This window comes from Netta rufina, assembly GCF_964035555.1.
Source record: "Netta rufina genome assembly, chromosome: 15".
Lineage (NCBI taxonomy): Eukaryota > Metazoa > Chordata > Aves > Anseriformes > Anatidae > Netta > Netta rufina.
In genome coordinates this window covers 6695664-6716460 of record NC_140138.1, presented here as the reverse complement: position 1 = coordinate 6716460, position 20797 = coordinate 6695664, and the positions used below count along the sequence as shown (strand labels likewise).

The window sequence follows — 20797 nt, the reverse complement described above, 5'->3', positions numbered from 1 at the left end:
GGGCCAGCCCTGCTTCGTGGCTTCCATCTCCAGACCTGGAGCGGAAACCTGGAAGGAAGGACTGGAAGAAAGAAGGGGCATGGAGAAAGCGAAGATGCTGGAGGCAGGGAAGGAAAACATTTCATAGGCTTTATTAAAGGTAAAATACTTCTTCCAAATGGCAACTGGAAAGCCAATACAATTCCACAATTCTAATCTACGTGGAGGAGGAAGGCCAAAAAGCCAGGCAGCCCCATGAGCACCACCTGCATCACGTCGCAAGCAGCAAAGCCTCGTTTCTCCCCTACCTAAAAACCCGCACGATGCTTACTGTGCCGTGCCAGCCCTAAAACAAACAGTAAAAGCTGAAGTTTTGCATGAAGGCAAATTCCAGGCAGCACCCAACAACAAACACTGCGTGAGCAGAGAAGAACCAGCCTCTTAAAATATATGCATTTCCCCTGTGTTTCCTTAATTTAATCTGAATACGACTCACATTAATGAGAGGGGAGGGGGAGAACTGGCAAAGGAGGGGAAAAAAAAGGAAAAAAAAAAAAAAAGGAAAAGCGAGCAAGTGAGAAGCAGCAACTGTGAGATGGAGCCTGACGATTAAGGGCTTTGACATGCTCAACAGAGCTTGCTTTCTAGTAAAACAGCCCCAGCGAGGAGAGCAAAAACATATTTATAACTTGATTTTTTCCCCAGTGTGAGCTAGAAGCTTGGTTTTCACAATCTGCACAGGTAGATCCAAGTTGAGTTAGGTGTACAGCTCCCACTGGAGTACATGGAGTTTAATGAAAAAATTAATGAGAAACAAAATTAATCAGATACAAAGAAATCCTTCGGTAAGAACCTTGGTATAAAGTGATGGACTATAAATAACACAATCCCCCCAAACTTCCTGAGTTTAACTATCCTTAAAAATACATTACTTCAAGGCAACAATTCTGGTTATGAAAGTAAACAGAAATGATTTAAAAACAACAACAAAACAAAACAAAAGCCTACATGGTGGGAAAAAGACATAAGAAGACAGCCTCAAGTTTTAGGGACCTAAAAATAGCCCTTGAAATAGTTCTTCCCTAATGCTTTTAAAAAAAATAATATTTTAGTGGCATGTTTCTTTAAGCTATTTTTATTTAGTCTTCCTGTTGATAACTGAAAGGAGAGAATGGCTAACATGATATTAAATTAAGTATATGATGTTGCCCTTCATAACTAAGAGGCATTACATCTGAACTACTACCAACAAAATCATCAGGCTTGTTGACCCCTGAGAACGTTTTCCTGTACACACACATTGAGACAAAGCTGGCAAGCGATAGAAACAATCAAAAATCAGGTTTATTTTCTTAATCTTTGATAGGTGTCCTTATCTGCTTATCAATGAGCAAGCCTACGGAATTGTGCTAGTAGATAAGGAAGAAATAGAAATGAGAACAGAAAATATTTGAGAATGTTTCATGATACCAACGTGCTTTGCTGGTCTGCACAAAGCCGAAGAGAAAACGGAACTTTTACTGCTCCTGGGCCACACTTGCACCCAAAGCACCTTCCCGTCACTTTCGTCTCACTGTTGGCAATATACATTTGGAAAACACAGAAAGAACAGCTCACAAAACAGCCTTTCCAAATAGTTATGCCTGGTTTGTTTTTGCAAGCTTAGATGGTGCAGGAGAAATTTCCAGTGAAACAGACCTGGAAACACCACGGCAAGGCTCGCACAGCAGAGCGGAGTAAATTCCAACGACAAACACATCTGCAGTCAAAAAAAACTTATCACACAAGTGTGTCCATAAGATTGCACTGAAAGGAAAAGGATGTAGAGGGACAAACTGTCACAGCTGAGCACAGCCACCCTCTGGAGCATCGCGAGCCCTCCGCCGGCCGCAGGTGCTTCCCGGCCAGCCCTGGCCAGCTGCAGTGCGATGGGACCGGCACCGTCAGGATGTGTCCCACGTCTGTCCTGGTGTTTTGCGTGGCTACAGCATCCAAAGCTTTTCTCACAAAAGCAAAACAACCCCCCAAACCATTGGTTTGCAATTGTTTTCTTCTCCAGAATTAATAGTTCTGAGCTAAAAGAATCGATGCGTTTATTTATATATATATATGTGAGCATGTTAAAAAAAAAAATCATTATCATTGCATGTTGAATTTCTACCTATAGGAAAATCTCTGGCAATGAGACTTGGGGACTGCTTAAGTGTCATTCCAGAAAGCACCACAGCCCCGACATGTGCCCAGCCCATCCCAGCCCTGGTTATCACAGGTAGGATCGTGGCACTGCTCCGCGCAGCTTTGGGGCCAGCAGCAGATCTTCTCTCATCTTGCACTGTGGATGAATCATGACATTAAAAAAAAAAAGAAGTACTCCCCCGCCCAGTAAAGCTGCAGCACTTCTGTGTTTTCAAAAAGAGGATTAAAATTCTTTTAATGCCATCTTGCTGAAATACGGCACCTCCACTCGCAGCAGCGCGGTTCGGCTCAGCACCGCGATTCCCATCGCGCCGACCCAGCCCACCCACACGCCGCGGGGCAGTCCCCGCGGAGCTCCTCGCTTCTTCATGAGAACTGCCAGCGGGGGAAGCCCTACGACCTCCCAGGGTGATGCATTAATTCATGTCAGTGTTTCAGCATCCTCAACACGATGAAGTCGCTGTCGTTCCACCCACACTGCCGGGCCCGGGGCTGGTGCAGCAGCGTAAGGACAGGACTCGGGTCCTGCCCCCCACGCAGCGCCCTCCCCCTCATCCTTCCATCCCAACCCAAACAGCTGCAATTCCTTCCCTCTTTTCTCAGCATCTGCCTGTCTCCGTTGCCCTCTTATAGGTCCTCTCCACTTGCTTCACGTCGTGTTTTGGCTGCGTTTCTTCTATTTCTGAAACAAAACTAATGACATCCAAGGGCTAAACAAGAAAAGACCCCGAAAATGAAGTCCAGGTTGGCTTTCTACGGCTCTCAACCCCTCCCCACCTCTTCCCTCCCACCATCACACAGCATCCCTTTGATTTCCACTTCCCTACCGCCCTCCCAGTTTTTCTGCCTATCACCACAGAATCCATCGCTAATTTACATCTCAGAAGATATGATCTAATGGGTAATTAAAAATACAAAAGAAAATTTAGGAATAACTATTTTCCCTTCACTGCTTCCGTCCCATTAAAATATTTTCCTGCTGTATTGCCTACAGGGCCTATCTTCAGTTGCAAGAGAACAAAGAAAACAAACACTGAAAATTTATCTAAATAAGCCACAATATTTCCAGAGAAGCTACCATGGTGCTGTGGGACCTTGGGAACTTGCACCAAAGTATGCGAGACATTGCTCAAAAATAAGTTTTGCTCTTCAGTTCTACAGCTAAAAACCATGATGCGAATATGTGAAAATCCCAGCTTTCCTATTTCCCAACATCCTTTTTCCCATCAGCAAACTGCACTGGAAATGCTATTACAACTCACACCACAAAGTCCACCACCACCTCCAGTTGTTTACGCTTTTGAATTATTAGCAAACAAACATTAAAGAGCATTAAAGTAAATAAAAAGGGGGAAATAAACTGCAGCAGTAACATAGGATCAGCTACATTCAGTTGTAAATAAAAGTACAGAGTCGTATTTAATAGGGGGGAACTGCTGAGTTTGTTTATAAAGAAGGCTGGTTCTCCTCCAAGTTTCATGTTCCAGCCTGAAAATAACTTCTTAAAACAGCTGTCAGGTTTTGGGGGCAGGGAGGGCGATACCAGCAAATACGACCTTTCTTTAGAAGCGCACAAGTTACCATGGGCAGCGGCTTGCACTGCACTGAGAAAATTCCTCTGAAATGCGGCCCCTAAAATCAGGCAGGAACGTAATGGACAACCCAGTAAGAAAAACTGGGCCCAGCAGAGCCCCCAGCACCTGAACTTTGGGAACCCAGGGGCACGGCCGCCTGGAGCTGTCTCCCACCGGACCAAAAATCCACCGTCTCTCCCTCTTTCACTTCTGCTTCCCTTGAAAGATGTTTTTGCCAACTAACCTCCTGGTTATTAAGTAGGTTTTAAAAATAGAAAGAAATTAAAAGACCGCAGTATGTTTCAAAATTTGGATATTAAATTTCCAAATGCCAAAATGGCAAATTTTAAAGGCGAACATGAAGGAACTCGGCCACCTACTGCCTGTGCTGTAAGCACTTGCTTTAATGCTTACCTTTCAGATTTTCAGGTGTCATTTACACACTTGGTCTCCCCGCTGTTTTGGCTGATAATACTGCAACTATATACATACACACACACACAGGCAGCTCAAAAACTCCAATTTCTCCACGTGTGGAGGCAGGTTCACATCCGAACATGTTCACATGACCGGTCACACTAAGCGGAACACGTATTCAGAGCAGCCAAATGTCAGCTGGATAAATGCACTGAATCAATCCTTTCTTCCGCACACGGGATGAGGAGAGGCTCCGCCAAGTGCTAAAGGTCTTGAGATTTACTTTGGGGAAATCTCACTGAAATAACAACAAAAAGCATCTTGGATACACTACTGCCGCTGCAGTATGTTCTTTCCTTCCCCAACATCCAAATAGGTAAATTCTGGTTCAGGAAACGTCATGAATCACCCCAAATGCTAGGCAGCATCTGAAAACGTTAGGCCATTAAAGAATCATTTCCGTCCTCCCAAGTGAATGTCACTTAAAAACCCTCTCCCTGCCAGAACTACCATAACACTGCAGTAGGAAGGATAAATCATTATCTGGTTTGTACTATAAAAAAAAAAAAAAAGCTGCAAAATAGCGTTGACAGCAATTTCTCCTCTCCAAGTCGGGAGGCAGAACACCGGGTTCCACCCACGAGCGCAGGAAGCGAAAGCCGAGCAGAACGACGCGGACACCGGCTTGGACAACGCTGCTAACGAGAACCTGCCACCAGAGCACGGGATGCAGAAGCCAAGGGACAGCTCAGGAGTATTTTCACTCTCCTCCCTGCAAATACTGCATCTGCCCGTACCACTGAGGGGGTTTTCAGCGCTGCTGGGCCAAACCCGCTGTTCTTCATCCTGCTGCTGAAATGTGCCCGGTATCCCCACATCTCCCTGTCGCATCTCCCGGTCAGTATCTCCATACCAATTTACCTTTTTAAGGCCCCAAACTCTATTACAGATAATGCCTACAGATGTACCAAAAAAAGGGAAAACACAGCTCAGCCCTGTATTCTTCCTGAACTCCACGTGGGGGGAAAATGCTATGGGGAGAAAATGTGGGGACACAACTAGATAGGAGAAAATATTCCCAGCTCAACACAGAAGTGTACGTGCGGGCAGGCAGTGTCTGAGACAGAGGTATCAAGCAACACACCGTGTCCATGGAGTAGAAATACTGATTTTAACTGCACAGAACGTAGTTGATTTAGCCCACTTACTTACAAATGCCTGTGTTTCTGGAGAAACCTCAAATTTTGGGAGCCGCTGTCAGCAATCACAGCTCACTGTCAACAAAATGCAAGCACATCTTCTTACCAGCAAACGAACGAGCTCATTGCCCTGCCCTGCACACAGCAGCACTTCGTGGTGCTCCCTCTACCACAAATACATTTGGGAAGCAAGCACCTGTTTGGTGATGGGGTTTTAAACCTGCTTTTAGGGGTCACAGCATAAAAATTGCAGTTACTGCACGCTGGCACTTCACTGCTGCGTTCTTAGGATGTGTCTGGTCAGTATCCCATAAAAAAAAAGTGACATTAACAATAGTAAACTTCACAGATCAGGGCAATGAAGCCAACTGTTCCAGCAGCTTTATTAGAGCAGGCAGGAGCCCTACAAAACACGAACATAACGACCCCTGGCTGCAGCTATAACCGGGGTTTGATGAAGGCTGACTTACCTCCTCGGGCAGATTATTGAATGGGCACATCAGAAAAATAACACATTCTGACAGATGCCTGCACTACTGTTTTCCAGGGACGGGCTACACAGCTACAGACATGGAAGAAACTAACGGCAGGGACTCCAGACAGCTCTCAAAGCAAGCACTTGCCCCTGTCCAACCACAGCATCCCTCTGCAAGCACACAAAGCCAGTTTGTCCCAGTGACCCGAACGCACAGCTTCTTCCCAGCTGGTGTGCTGGGTCCACACTGCAGATTTTTATCTCCTGACCACCTAAGGGAAAGAGCACAAATGAAAGAATAACATTTCATCCTCCCTTCGTTATGGTTCAGTTATGTATTGGTATAAAAATATCCACATATTCATTTGGAGACCTTTATTTTAGGCTTTCTTGAAAGGAAGGGGTTGGAGGGATTTTTCTTCAAATTACAAGACATGAAAAAGTCACACCAGGAAAAAGAAATCTAATTATGCTGAAGAAAGAACCCAAACTTATTTATTTACCCAACAAGGCTGTAGAAGAGCCATTATCAACTCAAGCATGGGGACAGGATCGTTACTGGCTTTGTGAGTCTGGCCAATGGCCACCTAATGGCAGCTGCAGTCCTCTGGCTAGTTTTCTGTAACATCAACCTCTAATGGTCATGGCAGCAGTGTTATTAATTTGACACACACATTGAAAGAGACAATAATAACTCTCAGAAATACTCTCAGGCTTCCTTCTTCCGATCCCTGTGTCTGTGTTTACAGCCTTTCCTCTTGCACTTCGCTTTGTGCTGAATCACCTGAACACAGCAGCAAGGACTGTCCGAGCACACTTCTGCGTGGCTTACATGTGTGGAAGCCCTTTGCTAACTTAAAGCGCTCTTATTTACATAAACTGCCAGTGCACTCAGTGTGTATCGATGCAGTTTTATGCATTACCCCCACAGACTTGTTACCGGAACGTCCTGCAGGCGACATGAGCGCACACACACAAAATCACACCACCTCCCCGAATCAATAACTCCGCCATTAAAACCAGCTGGCTCCTCTGAAAGGAAACGATTATAACAACTTGCATGAGGAAGCTTGCATGCTGCTTGCATGAGAAAGATTTGCTGTTTAAAATCCGCACAGAACCCCAGCAGGGCCTGGATCCTGGGCGTAGGAAGCAGCACAAGAATTAACAAATCCTGCACTCCGAAGGGGTCGGACAAATAACGTGCTGCCAGCACAACCCAGCACCACAAAGCCCCCTCTGCTGCAGCAGCAGCAACAGCATGCACACTTACAGCCTGCCGTGCTGCATAGCTGCCCATGCCATGAGGCTCACACCACGCAAATCACAGTCCAAGTTCAGTCCCAACATACACACGTAACACAGTTTATCTAAGTGCTTATAAAATACCATACTTTATAGAAGGGCAGAAAGCGGGGAAGCCTAGCAAGAAAAATCTATCCTAACTTTAAAAACTTTCCTTTTATGTTCTAAGACAATTTCCAACTTTGTCACCTCTCGAAATCTTGGGAAGAATTCAACGCTTGACAGACAGACACACTACATTTTAAAAACAGCCACGTCACGCACACATTTTTTTGCAGCGTTCAGAAAACTGTGTGCCTGATCAAAAATGTTTTCCATATGGCCTGATTCAGTCTCGGCACCTGACTGCGGCCACCACGAACTCCTCTGCCTGCGGTCCCTGCACGAGCAGCGCTGCCAAGCTGGGTGCGCCCCAGGCCCTGCTGAAGCAGCAGCAGCAAAAGAAAGAAAATCTGTCTTAGATGTGCTCCTGCCTTTGCTATCAACAGGTAGGTTCTAATATAGATTGCTAAGCTTTGTTGTTGTTGTTGTTTTTTAACACCAGCCATCTGACAAAGATCTGGTGCAAGAACTGTGCACTATTCCCAAGTAAAGCCTGATCAAGAGCAGCTGATGGTGCCTTCAAACACCAGATCCCAGCTGTAACCAGTGCACTACGTCGGAGCCTTCCATGACCTAGATGCTCTGACCATATGAGATCTCTTGGACCTATGAGATCTCCACCATTTTAAAAGCTTTAGGCTCTCATTGCAACAAACCTGCACTAATGGCTGATCTTCTGGCCATGAACTGGAAAGAAAGTACATTCGGCTGAAGAGGTCCAGCCATGAAATGAAGGTTACCAGGCAATTTGGTTAATCCAGTGTTTTTACAACGGACATATCAACAACAAAAAGCTCCCGTATGACCACACATTTATTTGACCTAAGCTGAATGTTATATTTTGGCCATTTTTGCTTTTTGATGAAAAGTAGTAAAAAAAAAAAAAAAAAAAAAAAAAAAGACAAGTGCATTTTTCATAATCATTTCAATAGATGGGATTTCAAAACGACATATTCCTATTTGCTTTGATTTGTAGCTCATGTGCAGCAATACACAGACAGTGGATTTCAAAAGTTTTCAGGCAGTAAATTGTAAAAGGCAAACCACCCCTGTATAATAAAATAATACAGTTCTTTAGACAAGGATTCCCACCATGGCCTCTGGACATTGCTGTGGCTATGGGCACGTAAACCTCCTTACTGCCTTTGGAAGAATCCAGCTGTGAGAGGTTAAATTCAGTGTTATGCCTGATCCTGCAAGTGTCCCTGAACTTCTCATCAGACACATCAGCAATCCCAACAGTGGCAACCCTACACTGGTGCTTACAGCTAGAGATATGCTTCTGTCTCATCAAAAGTACCAGCTGGCTAAAGTCCTAATTTTAAATTTTTGACAATGGGTCCGAAAAATAAGATGGTAGAATCACGAGCTTTACTGGTACTAACAGTTCTCACGATGTCTTTGATTTCACCCTGCTAGATAAAGGAGGGACAAAGGACACCCCAGCTCGACTGCAGTGAGGCCGAAGGGTTACATGGTGATGGTCACAGGCACAGAAGACAATTTTTCAGAGATAACAGGCTGCAAAGACAACTTGGTGCGTTTTCATATAAGAAACACCCTCAGGATGCACGTATTTACTGAAATGCTATACATATACACAAACATCATGTATGTCTACATTGAAAGCAAGTAACTCTCAACAGTTTCACGCAATAAAGATTTTTGAACTTCTTTGTGAAAAGCTGTGATCAAATGCCAAAGTATGAGTAAAGTTTCCAACAGAGGTAGGAAAACGTGACTTCAGCGAAGACTAGAGACCTTTTGTTTACAGCTCCGTACCCGCAGCAGATTCCAGTGGCAGCGATGTTTCATAACCTAAGACATACATGTTAGTTTAACATCCTCAGCAGAAAAATTCAATTAGCGATCACTACGGATTCCAGAAACTGGGGAAAGGCATGGCACGTGTGTGCGTTTCTCTTAAATGGTTTATTGGGATTATGAAACAACTAATAATAAATTTTCTCATCCTCACGTGGTGTTTTTAAGAAAGCTCTCTGCTTCCAGTTGATGCTACATTGCCAAGCAGCAAGTAAAACATTAAATATTACTCATATTGTCTCAACAGTAACTTACATGTACGTACGTGATAAAATCTCTTTCATAACATACTGCAGAAGCAATGTCATTCACAGAAAGGGAGTCAGACTGAAAGCAAAACAAGTGAAACCCTTTTACATACTGTTATCAAATAAAAACCAAATCCTGAAAACTGGCATAGGTGGAAAAGGCTACAAAATCTTGGAACAAGGTCTGATGGTCTGCTAGCAGAATTTCACTGTGGGCAAGTGCCACACTACAAGGTTTTCGCTGTTCTTCTGGAAGCCTGCAGCCACCATTCCTTCTGCTGGTACAGCCCAAACGCAGACTTCCTAGAAACACCCACAGCTCTTACCGAGCATCACGTTGTTTAAACAACGGAAATTTGGAGCTAACATTGTACTTGGGCTCTTTGCAAATTATGTCCTTGCAGTAGCATTTCCTCATTACATCCTGTCTTTAACACCGGTCGTGTCAGGCCCTGAGTACTTCCAAGAGATTTACCTGTTTCACTTCTGTCCAAGTCGGTCAGAGGATAAAGACACTCCGTTCCCTACAGGACAGACCTCACATGTCCACTGAACAGGAGTTAAAAATAACTGCAAGAATTTGATTCAAGAACTACCAGGAGCAGCTATGCAAAAGCTTATCAGGCAGCTTTTTGAAAATGGGTATAAAGAAAAAAAAAAAAGTTCTATTTCATGCATTAGGTATATGCTTTCAAGTCAGACATCCAAGCTGCACATTAAAAAAAAAAAAAAGTTTCCATTTCTGTTTTAAATGTCCTTGTTTATCTAATGAATGCAAAGAATTAAGCATCTGATATCAGAAACAGAAGTTTTCTTACATTTCCTACAGGCTGAATCAACATTTCAAAGTGCATTTTATTTCAATTACTGACTTTCCTTTTTGCTCATTGTGCTGTTAAGCGGAGAAACCAACTGTCACCATTTTAGCTCAGTAAACATATGAATAATTGCTAACATGGATTATAAACTAGTTTTGCTTTCACTGTCTCCTTCTCCCTCTTATCTCTGAGGGGGCAGAAGAGGATTCCCTGCTTGAGCAGAAGGTTGCGTCAGATGACCAGAGGTCCCTGCCAAACCTAACCATTCTGTGAGTTTTCCTTCAAAGGCCTATAAGCTAACAGAAGTGGAAGGGAACCAACGTTAACTCCTAGTTCACAGACAGCTGCATTCGGATGCTTTTCATCTCTCTCTGTGTCCCTCCACTCCCCGTGCAATGGGAGGAACACCGGGGACGGTCCTGCTCTGGTGGACACACACACAGGAACCAGGGTTACCTTCAGCCGACAGCCAAAGGAAAAGAGCAAGAGGAAAGACAACTGCTCTTTCGCTCTTAGGCAAACAAGACATTACAGGCACAGCAAAAGATGCTTTATTTTTGTTTGCGTGATTTGCGTATGTCAAGCCAGAAACAGAAAGGTCCCATCAGCAAGCTAGCGTACTTCATTCTTCCAGTAGCTCCTCGTCACTGTTCCAATTTGGGGGATTTTCTCTAGGTAGTACAACTTCATGACAATAATGTGATTTCTAAATTTATCAAGTCAAGCTGAAGACAACAGCTTAAGAAGTGCATTCAAAGGAACAGGAAGCACTGTCAGTGAAATAAAGACTTGCAGCATGTATTTATGGTTATTTATATGGTTTCCTAAGAATTCCCACATTAAGTTACTGTAGCAAATACAAATCCAAAAGTTTGCAGGCAGATGTAAGGGACATTTTGAACTTGAGGGATGCTCGATGAAGAAAAAATGTGGAACATTTTGTTCCTTCACAAAATAATTTTAGAACCATGAAACCTATCTAACCCTAAAGCCACGTGTCCAGTAGGCCTAGCACTCTAGGCTAGAGCGTTTCTGGAAACAAGGAAAGAGAACATTTGTGCGATGAAAACAAGTTGGTTTGGAAGGGCAGCACAGGCCCCCAGAGCCACCCAGGACAGACAAAGAGGATCGAGAAGAGCCCGGCTCCAGCCGAACCTGCCCAAGCAGCCGCGGCCCCTCAGCACGGCCCTAGGCCACGGCCAGGCCCACAGCCCTGTGGCGCTGCTCCCGGCCCACTCCTGCCACCACTGTCACCTCGTGTTTTCACTAAATGCTGCTTGGGAGCACGCAGCTGCACTCCCACAACCCGTACAGCCTCGCTTTAAGTCAAGTTCCAGCCATTTCCCACAAACCTGTGAAACAGCCTTGACAGTAACACAAACGTAGGTAACAGAACCTGTTAAAATGTGTTAATGCGACTACGGTGACTGGCTGGCTTCTTGGCAATAGCAACTCCCACTGGAAGTTAAAAATTGAAAGGCTAGGATTTATTTTTTTTTCTTTTTGAAGGACAGAAATGAGATTGAAAATCATCTAAAAATAGCAGGGAATTTTCAAGTGTCAGCTGTAACGGAAGCAGGAATAGCAGTCTCTCCTTACAGAGCCCGGAGGGATGCAGCCAGCTTGTGATTCAGGATCAAGAGTGAGACAGCTCAACCACGAGCTGCAGACGGGAGAAAGCAGTGCTAATTTACTAATTTGATTAGTATTCCAGGACAATTTACGGCAACTTGAAATGCAATGAAATTGTACTGTGCTTTAAAGTGGCAAATGTAAGTTCTTACATACTTTGCCTGCCAGAAGGAAAAGTGAAGTACATATTGTGAAACAACTGAAGAGGGTTTTAAACAACCCATTCAATCCTCGTGACAGAAGATGAATATAATTATGTGTTTTTGACTGTGCTTTGTCTTTTCCATCAATCTTTTCCCCCTATAACCTACAATATCAATGCTCTTATTTAAAGAACAGAAAGTTTTCTTGCATTTGAACAGTCCCTCACATGCCTCTGAAGATTTACTGAAGTAAATGGAGAGAAGGAAGAAGGGAGTTCCGACTTATTTGTAGGGTACTGGTTTGCATTTCAACAACTGTATTTTGAGGAGCCAAAGAAAGGAACATGAAAGAAAGCCTCTGCAGATGACAATCACTGACTGCAACGGAAGTTATGGTATCACTCCAAAGTTACAGGACCTGATTTCAACACTGATCTTGCCCACGTTTTAAAATAAAGCCCCACTCGTGCTGTGCTCACTTCAACTCCTTGAGGATGTAAATGTCTTAAAGGCTAGTAAAGCTGTTAATCCACCCAACAGCACTGAGATAGGGCTGAATCCAGCAACACCTTCCAACCAGACTGGAAGCCACATGCTGACTTCCCTGTTAGTGTCAGGACATACAAAAAAAAATGAAACTGGAGGCCAATTTGTTAAACAAAGTATATGGCCAGAGCCAGGCCCCACCCTGTGCAAAGTGGAGAATCTTACATAGACGGTAACTGTGCTTACAAATGACTTTGCACCACGTGCAATCAAATTAGCCCAAAAGTATGTTATCAAAACTCAGAGCCTCAACGGTCAGCATCCAAGTTTCCCTTGAATAATAAAAACAGCTTACATGTGAGGATTTCTAAATAGAGATATTTTGCTACTTGGTCTTGTGTAAAGTCAAGAGCAACTCAGCAAATCTCCCTCAAAATTTGGAGAAATTGATCTTTCTGCAAAGGTCATGCCTACCTGGCAATAAACCTGATTAGCACTAATACATAAATAAAAATACAAATGTTTACTTTCAAAAAAAGCTCTATCATTATTCAACTTTCCAGATATGTTGCATGATATAATCACTAGGTTTTCCCATAAGGTTCTTTTGTTTATAAGTACAAAACGTATCTTTACCAAGTGAAGACTTAGACAAGAATCAGGTTGAGCAACTTCATGCACTATTTATCTCTTTTCTTTTTACTATTACACTGTAAAATTACAGATCATGTCAAAATGTTAAATCAACGTGGAATTTACTTCTTCCTGGCAACATGCCTTCATGCAAATTATCTCCAGTTATAATTCTTTATCTGTCACTGAGTACTTTCCATTTTTAAAACACAGGAGAGAAGTCAACCTGTGTATGATATTATATTTTCAGCCTCACACTTGACAACAAGATCGTGGACTTCCACCTCAATAGTAACAGTTTATAGGTCAGACGATATAAAAATGATAAACTGACTATTCACTAAAAACTCCTTTTTAGGGACTAAAGCTGCTTTTAGCCAAGTCACGCAGCAAAGACGAACCCACATGGAGCTCTCTGCTGAGCTGTCCTACTGGCACAAGCACAAGCCTTCTAGATTTACAGCAGGCCCAGCAGGCTGGGCTCAGGAAGTTCAGGGAAACTTCCATCTTATTTTTCATCCTCCTATGAGCTTCAAGAAGCACACAGCTGCACAGGTCCCCTGTGTGAAGCCCTGCAAAAAGAGAAATATGGGCAGACTGGGGAGATTTCACTGCCATCACCTGATGGTCTCACCTGATCTGCAAGAGGGGATGAAGGGAAGAAAAATTCAGTGCTTTGCCTCTACATAACCTTATCTGAGACGTTTTTCTCTCAGGAAAACCAGCCCTGCCTCCCTGTAACTTAAACCCGAAGAGCAGCAGAGTATCGGGTCACCAGGCAGGCCTGGCGCAGAGACGCGCATCCCGTCAGCCAGAGGTTGCCACTGCGCCTTCACGCAACCGGGCTGTTTATGGAGAAATAACAGCCTTCATGGACTGCACAGAAAGGTTGCAATATCAGGCGAAATGGTGAATTTTATAACTGATTTGCTTTCTTTAAAAACGTTTAAAGTTATTAGAAGAAGCACGGAGAACGGCAAAGAACAGAACATTAAGCCCCAGATCTCCGAGCGCTTTACCAGCTGGAGCCGCCGGCTGCCACAGGTGAAGGAGGATTTTCACACCACCAGACCTGCACCCCACGGCCACGCACAGCTCGAGCTGCTGAGCCAGTGACGGAGAGCACAGGAAACACTGACATTTTTTCCATGGTGAAGCAAATGGCAACCATAGAGAAACTGTGTCCGTATCTCCAAGCGCTTCCAGGAATTCAGGGGTAACGCCATTCCTTGAGACAAACTGAAGGAGGTGGCTTGAGGCAGAACAGCCAGGAATTTTTTAGGGAATTTAATAACAATGACTCTCACTAGACTAACAGCGTACATGCAAACGTCCCAAATGAAACCATGGTTCCGTTGTGCTATGCTCCATAAACAGAGCAAGCATTCTTCCCCAACATGCTTACGCATTTTGAGCGCTCAAAAAAAGATGCTGGTGACCCTGGTATTTCTGGAAATGTTGCTGGCTGGCTGGCAAATAGCAATATTGTGACCTCCTAAGTAACAAGAAAGAGAAATGCAAACAACCAAGAAGAAACAAGAACAACCAAGAGCAAAACAAAAATATTTCCATAAGCAGGACTTTTTATATCCTGAAAAGAGATCTCTGACTCCACAGAGTCCTGAAGGGACACATTAACACCATAATTTCATGTATTATGTGACGCTTGCTATCTTATTCCTCAATACATGTATTTGTTAGGAAGCTCAGCAAGAAAACAGAAAAAGTGAATTGTCTCAAATCCTACGGCAAAAATAATATGGAAGATGCAATTAAACTGACCTCTAGGGCTTATCTGTGGACTTGAAAAAAATCACTACAACATTGCTCCCCTATAACCCCTCAAATCCAAGGTGTTGCTAGGCCAGCAGGCCTAAGCAATCTTAAAACAATGAGCAGCCAGGCAAAAAGACATTGTAAGGCCATCAGTGGCTCTGTTTCCTCATCAGCAGGCTGTAAACACCATCTAGTTAGTTCAGAAGTCAGAAACACGAAGGAACATACTGGGGCTGCACTTCTTACGATAAGGAGACGAGGAAGCATCGTATCGCGGATCAGCCAAAGGAGGAAGAAAAGGTACTTCCATCCTAAAAATTCCAACGAAACACAAAACAGCACAGGGAAGGAGAAACTTGGTTATACCTCGCATATTCCAGCAACCAAGCAGAGCAGCAGGAGGATGACTCCTGGCACACCTCTACCAGCACCCTGGGGTACTCCTGAGCCAGCACAGCGCCGTGTCCAGAGTGCCAGGGCAGCACTTATGCAGGCAGAAGTCCCAAAACCCACCCGAGGTGGACACGAGCCCTCGGCACCCCCATTCTGCTCGATGAGGAGTTGACTTGGTAATGTTGACTTAGCCTCAGCCAGATAGCAACGACCGCTGCGGCAGCTCAAGCAATTAAGAGATAATAGGCTAGGCATACAACATAAAAAATAGGATATCATTAAGATACCAAAGGTTGAAAGGAAGCTGAGAAGTGAAGTATTGGTAGGGAAATAAAGCTTATGCCTGTTATCTCCGCTGTGCTTTGATACTTGAAAAGAGTACGACACATGACATAATTAAACAACCACAACAAACTTCCTCTGCTCTATCGCTGCTATCAACTAATGCTCAGGGAAAACAGTAAAGCAAAGCTTCCTAACAGTACTTCAGTCACAAAACCGAGCAGGTGCTTGGCAGAGGACTATTAATTACAAGGTGAAATTCACTTCACCGCATTAACTCTCAGAGTGGCTCCTTAACAAAACCCTCCCCTGCAGCTGGTTTTAATCCACAGCCCCCTGTTACGCAGTGGCACTGCTGCCAGGTTGCTTTTATCATTGCCATTTCCCTGTCGTTTTTTTCCCCCCCTCATGCCATTCACCTGTCAGCCAAGTAAGCTCACTGGGGAGCAAAGGACTGAGAAAAGAGGAAAAAATGGGCAACTGCTGCAGCACCTTGCGGCGTACCTGCACGTCAAGCAGGCAGGGCACGGGGCTGCCTGCACCACACGTACACGTGCACACAGGCTTCGCTTTCTGTAACCGTAGAAGACACGGATAATAAAACGTGAGCTAATTACAGCTCCGCGACAAAATACAGATGGGAAAGAAAAAAAAAAAAAAAGAAGAAAGAAAAATTAAAAAAAAATAACTCTTGTTAAAGCAATTCCTTGTTCAAGTAATTCTTACCACATCTTCCAACTGCTGTCATAGCTAGGTTTCAGGGTGAGAAGAGACCATTAAAATGTCAATCCACACAGCATACTTCATCTTATCTGAGCTGCATTTCAGCTTGTTCATCCGTAGTGCCCTGGCTAAAGCAGGACCCGTGAAAGGCATTGGAAGCTGCCAAATCCGCATCAGTACGCTGCAGAGAGAGCAGCCTATGCCTCCTTACAATAAATGAAACCAAGGACAAAACACAAGTCAGAGGAAGACCATGAAAAAACACTCCTGGCATGGGGCGTAACTGCTCTATACAGCGCTCTTGTGATCTCCTAGAAAACATGAACAAATACATTAAAATATCGAAGAGCAGTACCATCAGTCTCCGCAAGCCAATTTATGTCACTTCGATTAATGACACTGAGTGCAGTTATAAATTTAGCAAAACCACTTCATTTCACTTGCTGCTGCAGCACAGCCTTTACACTGCATTTAGCTATAGACAGACGAGGGAAAATAAGAACTTAAACATCGCAGGGCTGTTTCTCTGGAAATCATGTAATTTATTTTCACAAGAAAGGCAAGCTTCAAGTTACCCTGACGGAGCGATTATATCTGATCCTTTTTTCTCGAAAGTACCCTTCCACGTAACCACCCCGGCGTCAACAGTTTTCAAAGAAATTAACTTAATTTGTATTTTTAGAAGTCAAATAGAGAGCTAAAGCCTCAGGACACACATCTGCTTCAGCTCCGTGGCTTCCAGCCACCAATGTCATTATTGATATTTTCCCTCCCCATAAGCCTCTCATTTCAGCCCTGTTGCCATATGCATACAGACAGCCAGTTCACCAAAAATAAGTATTTGTGTCACATCAAAATAAGCACCTGCCACAGGCGAGCAGACCGCCGCCACCGCTTCTACCGCTGTTTTGCAACGCTCTCCCCCCGTCCTTACTCGCTGACCTTCCTACAACCATCCTGGCCTCGTTTCGTATTTACTGCCACAAACCTCTCCTTCCCCACCACAACGCTCTCCTGCGACTCCTCTGGTTTCCTCCACTCCATTTTCCGCACTTTCCTTATAGAAACGTGCACGTTCACAAGCTGAACAAACAAACCCACGTCGCACAAAAGGGGCTGCAACGCAGTCCACGCTCGTTTTTGTTTGTCTGCTCTCCGCTTGGGAGCACCGCTGCTGCAGACACACACACCTCGGAGAGACAAAAGCACGGTGCTGGAGACGGACAGCTTTATCCAAGGAGCCCCAGAGTGAAAGCCCCAGCACGTACAATCCCCCTGCATGCACCCCTACGTGCTGCTACCTCTGCTGGAAAGCAGTCGAGGGGTTCATTTGAAAATGAACCCTCTGTGGAAAAATGAGTTTTGGCCCCTTATGCGAGCTATAAGGGGAACCGGACAATCCTCATTTTCTTTCCGGAATTGCAAATTTGCAGTTTCATCCCCAAATCCTTAGAGCTGCAGAAATGAGAGCATCTGCTAGCTCACTGCACCACCCCAGTAACTTTTTCCAGCCTAACTTCGAACCGTAACAACTCGCTATCAAACTGCCAAATCTGCAGTGCTCACTTCTTTCTGTGAATCCAGCTGTCAGTTTTCCCAAATGCCTTCACAGTCCCAACTCTTTCGGTGCCAAAAAACTTTTCACAGATATACATAATTTTGCAAAACACATATGCTGTATGTATGGCACATGAAGTCAATTAACAAGTTTATTTACTGAATTAAAGGATGACACACAACAGTCAAACAAAAACCTCTTGCAGACAGCAAGCACATTAACCTTCTCCTCCCTACAACACGATAAGCTCACGAGGAATTTTAAGGAGTTTTGAAGTCCAAGTATGCTTTGAGTACCCTCCAAAAAAAAAAAAAAAAGGCATGAGCTCTTTCACACTTATCTCCATGGCATCTTTCACTCTGTAACTCCCTTGGCGTTTCTGATCACCAGCACGCAGAGATACGTGTAAAGCACGTTCAGTTTGCAAGTCAACAAGCATAAGACACGTACTGGGGAAAAAATATTCCCTCGTAAAAGGGAAAAAAAAAAAAAAAGAACTGAATACAAAATAAAAGCACGTACCTTTTAACTGATCAGCTACCACGCTCTGACCCACTCGCTCGGTCACCTTTCCATCCTCCATTTCATAACGATCATCCAAATATTTTGCAGTAGCTTCCGAAATGTGGACTTTTCCAGCCACCCCCAGCTGCTCCATCAGATTGGCCAAGTTGACATCGTTGGACCACACGTCGAACTTGAACCTTCTCATTCCCAGAATGCCACACAGGACTGTCCCGGTATGGACGCCGACTCTCATGTTCACCATTTCTTTCTTCTCCTGGCAAAACTGCTCGATGGCTTTAATCATCCCCAAGCCCATCTCGATGCAGCAGTAAGCGTGGTCTGCCCGGGGCTCTGGGCAGCCAGCTACGCAGTAGTAGCAGTCTCCCAAAGTGCTTATCTTCTCGCATTTGGTGTCCTCGCACAGGCGGTCGAAACGTCCAAACAGGTCGTTCAGGAGCCCCACCAGCGCGTGGGCAGATTTATTGGCGCTCATTTTCGTGAAGCCAACGATATCTGCGAACAAAATGCTCACCTGCTCGATCTGCTGCATTTTAAAAGGGCGGAATATTATGGGGGTTTTCTGGATGGAGGGCTTCTTCTTCCTGTTTTTGGGGCTCGAGGTGGAATGGCGTTTGACGGAGTTTTCACTTTCATCATCCCCCTGCTTCATTAAGTCATCGGCTATTATTCTTGGCATAACAGAATGAATCATCCTCTCTTTCAGGGCTTTTTCCACTTCCAAGTCTTTTCCATGCATGATGGACTGCCCCACTTTCAGGAACGTGCTCCTGGACCTGACTTCGGACATGATAAATAAATGAATACCGATGGCGTGGATGCAGATGTGAAGGAAGGCTTTACTCAACAACTCCCAGTAAATCGCCCCGGCTCCAAGAGGCGCGAAACAGTTCTCGTCGCGGAAGCGATACCCAAAGGTCTCAAAGAGGACCGAGTACGACAGTCCCAGAAACAAGCTTAAATACAGGGGTAGGTGCATCACGGTGTAAAGCAGCAAGAGCACTTCGACACACATGGAAAAACTGCCTACTTGAGAAAGACAAGTGTCCGCGGGACTGGCCGGGGGCGTCCGGTTGGACACGTCGCCGCTTCCTGAGAGGGGATTCAGCGCCTGGAACTGTGGAGCCAGAGTCAAGGCGAAGACCAGGAGGGTGAGTACCAGCGAAGTCCACACGTAATGGCGCGCGTAGGCCTTGGTGAAAGTGAACGCGAAGAACGCCACGCACACCACGAGGAAGCACAGCGCCGGCACCATGAACACGATCCGCTTCTCTCTCATGTGCACGCCGAAGTAGACGCCCCAGAGCAGGCAGGCCACGCCGATGTAGAAGAGGGCGTAGCGGAACCGGCGCTGGGTCTGCGGGAAGCACCGCTCCATGCACGCCTCCTCCAGGTTGGTGGAGTCGAACTTGGGGTTCCACCACTTGGACGAGGCCCTCTCGAAGAGCTGCGGCAGCTTCTTCTGCCTCCGGAGGCCGGGGCCGCCGCCTCCTCCGGCCGCCCTGCGGGCACCCCCCGACTCCCCGGAGCTGCAGCTGGACGAGATGCTGTACTTGCAGCGCTTGGAAGAGCCGCAGCCCGCCTGCTGCCGGGGGTTGATTTTCACCGTCACGCTGTTGCTGTCCCCGCTGGAGTCGCAGCTCACCTCGGTGCTGTGGTGATGCAGCAGCTGCTGGTGCGGCGGGGAAGCCATGTTGGCGGCTCCTCCCGGGGAGCTCCGAGCAACCGGAGCCGGACCCTCCGGGGCCGGGAGAGCCGCCGGCGGCGGGGCCACCCCGCGGGGCTCCCCGGGGCCGTGCCGCTCAGTCTCCACCCGCCGCCTGCTCGGAGGGGCGGCCGGGCAGCGCCGGGGCGCTCCGCCGCGGGCCGGGCGCGGCAGGCAGGGCAGGGCGAGGCGGGCAGCCCCGCATATTCCCCCGCCTCGCACGGCCACGGAGGCGCCGCGCCCGTGAAGGGAGGGCTGGGGATGGGGGGGGGGGGCCGGGACCGGGACCGGGACCGGGACCCGCCGCTCGCTTCGCCCCCTGCCCGGTCCCGCTCAGCGTCGCCGAGCGGGCTCCGGGCCCCCTCCGGGAGGGCACCGCTGCTCCATGGCGGCCGCTTGGGCGGGCAGCGCTCCCCTCACGGCCGCCACCGCCGCTGCTGCTGCTGCTGCTGCCGCCGCCGGGCCGGCCCCCACCCGCCCCAGCGGGGCTGGCCCGGCCCCGCCGCCCGCCTCCCGCCGCTCCCCGCCGGCCTCGCACGGGGCTGCGGCACCGAGCGCCCCTCGGGCTCCGCTCCAGCCGCCCCGCTCCGTGCCCCTGCCGCCGGGCGGGGCCGGGCCGCTGTGGAAGGGGTGTGTGTGTGTGTGTGTGTGTGGAGGGGGGGGGGAGAGGCGGTGCTCGCCACCATTTTCCGCCGCCGGGCGGGGACGGGGTAACGGAGCGGGCCGGGCCCGGTGCTGCTCCACAGCCGCTTCTTGTGGTGCCCCCCCCCTCTGCTATCAGCGCCGAGCCGCTCCCCGCGCCTC

General features: G+C 46.6%; 1 protein-coding gene across 4 annotated transcripts in view; it reads right to left on the bottom strand.

Moving 5' to 3' along the window:
- Window positions 1-20588, bottom strand: part of ADCY9 (adenylate cyclase 9) — a 90719-nt gene extending 70131 nt beyond the window's left edge. For all 4 annotated transcript variants that reach the window (XR_014618882.1, XR_014618883.1, XM_084296000.1 and 1 more), the window contains exon 1: window positions 18286-20588. Coding sequence is in view for 2 of the 4 variants with exons in the window: in XM_084296000.1 (XP_084152126.1) it covers window positions 18286-19981 (1696 nt within the window). In the remaining 2 variants the exon portion in view is untranslated. The remainder of the gene's footprint in view (window positions 1-18285) is intronic.
- Window positions 20589-20797: the final 209 nt, after the last annotated feature.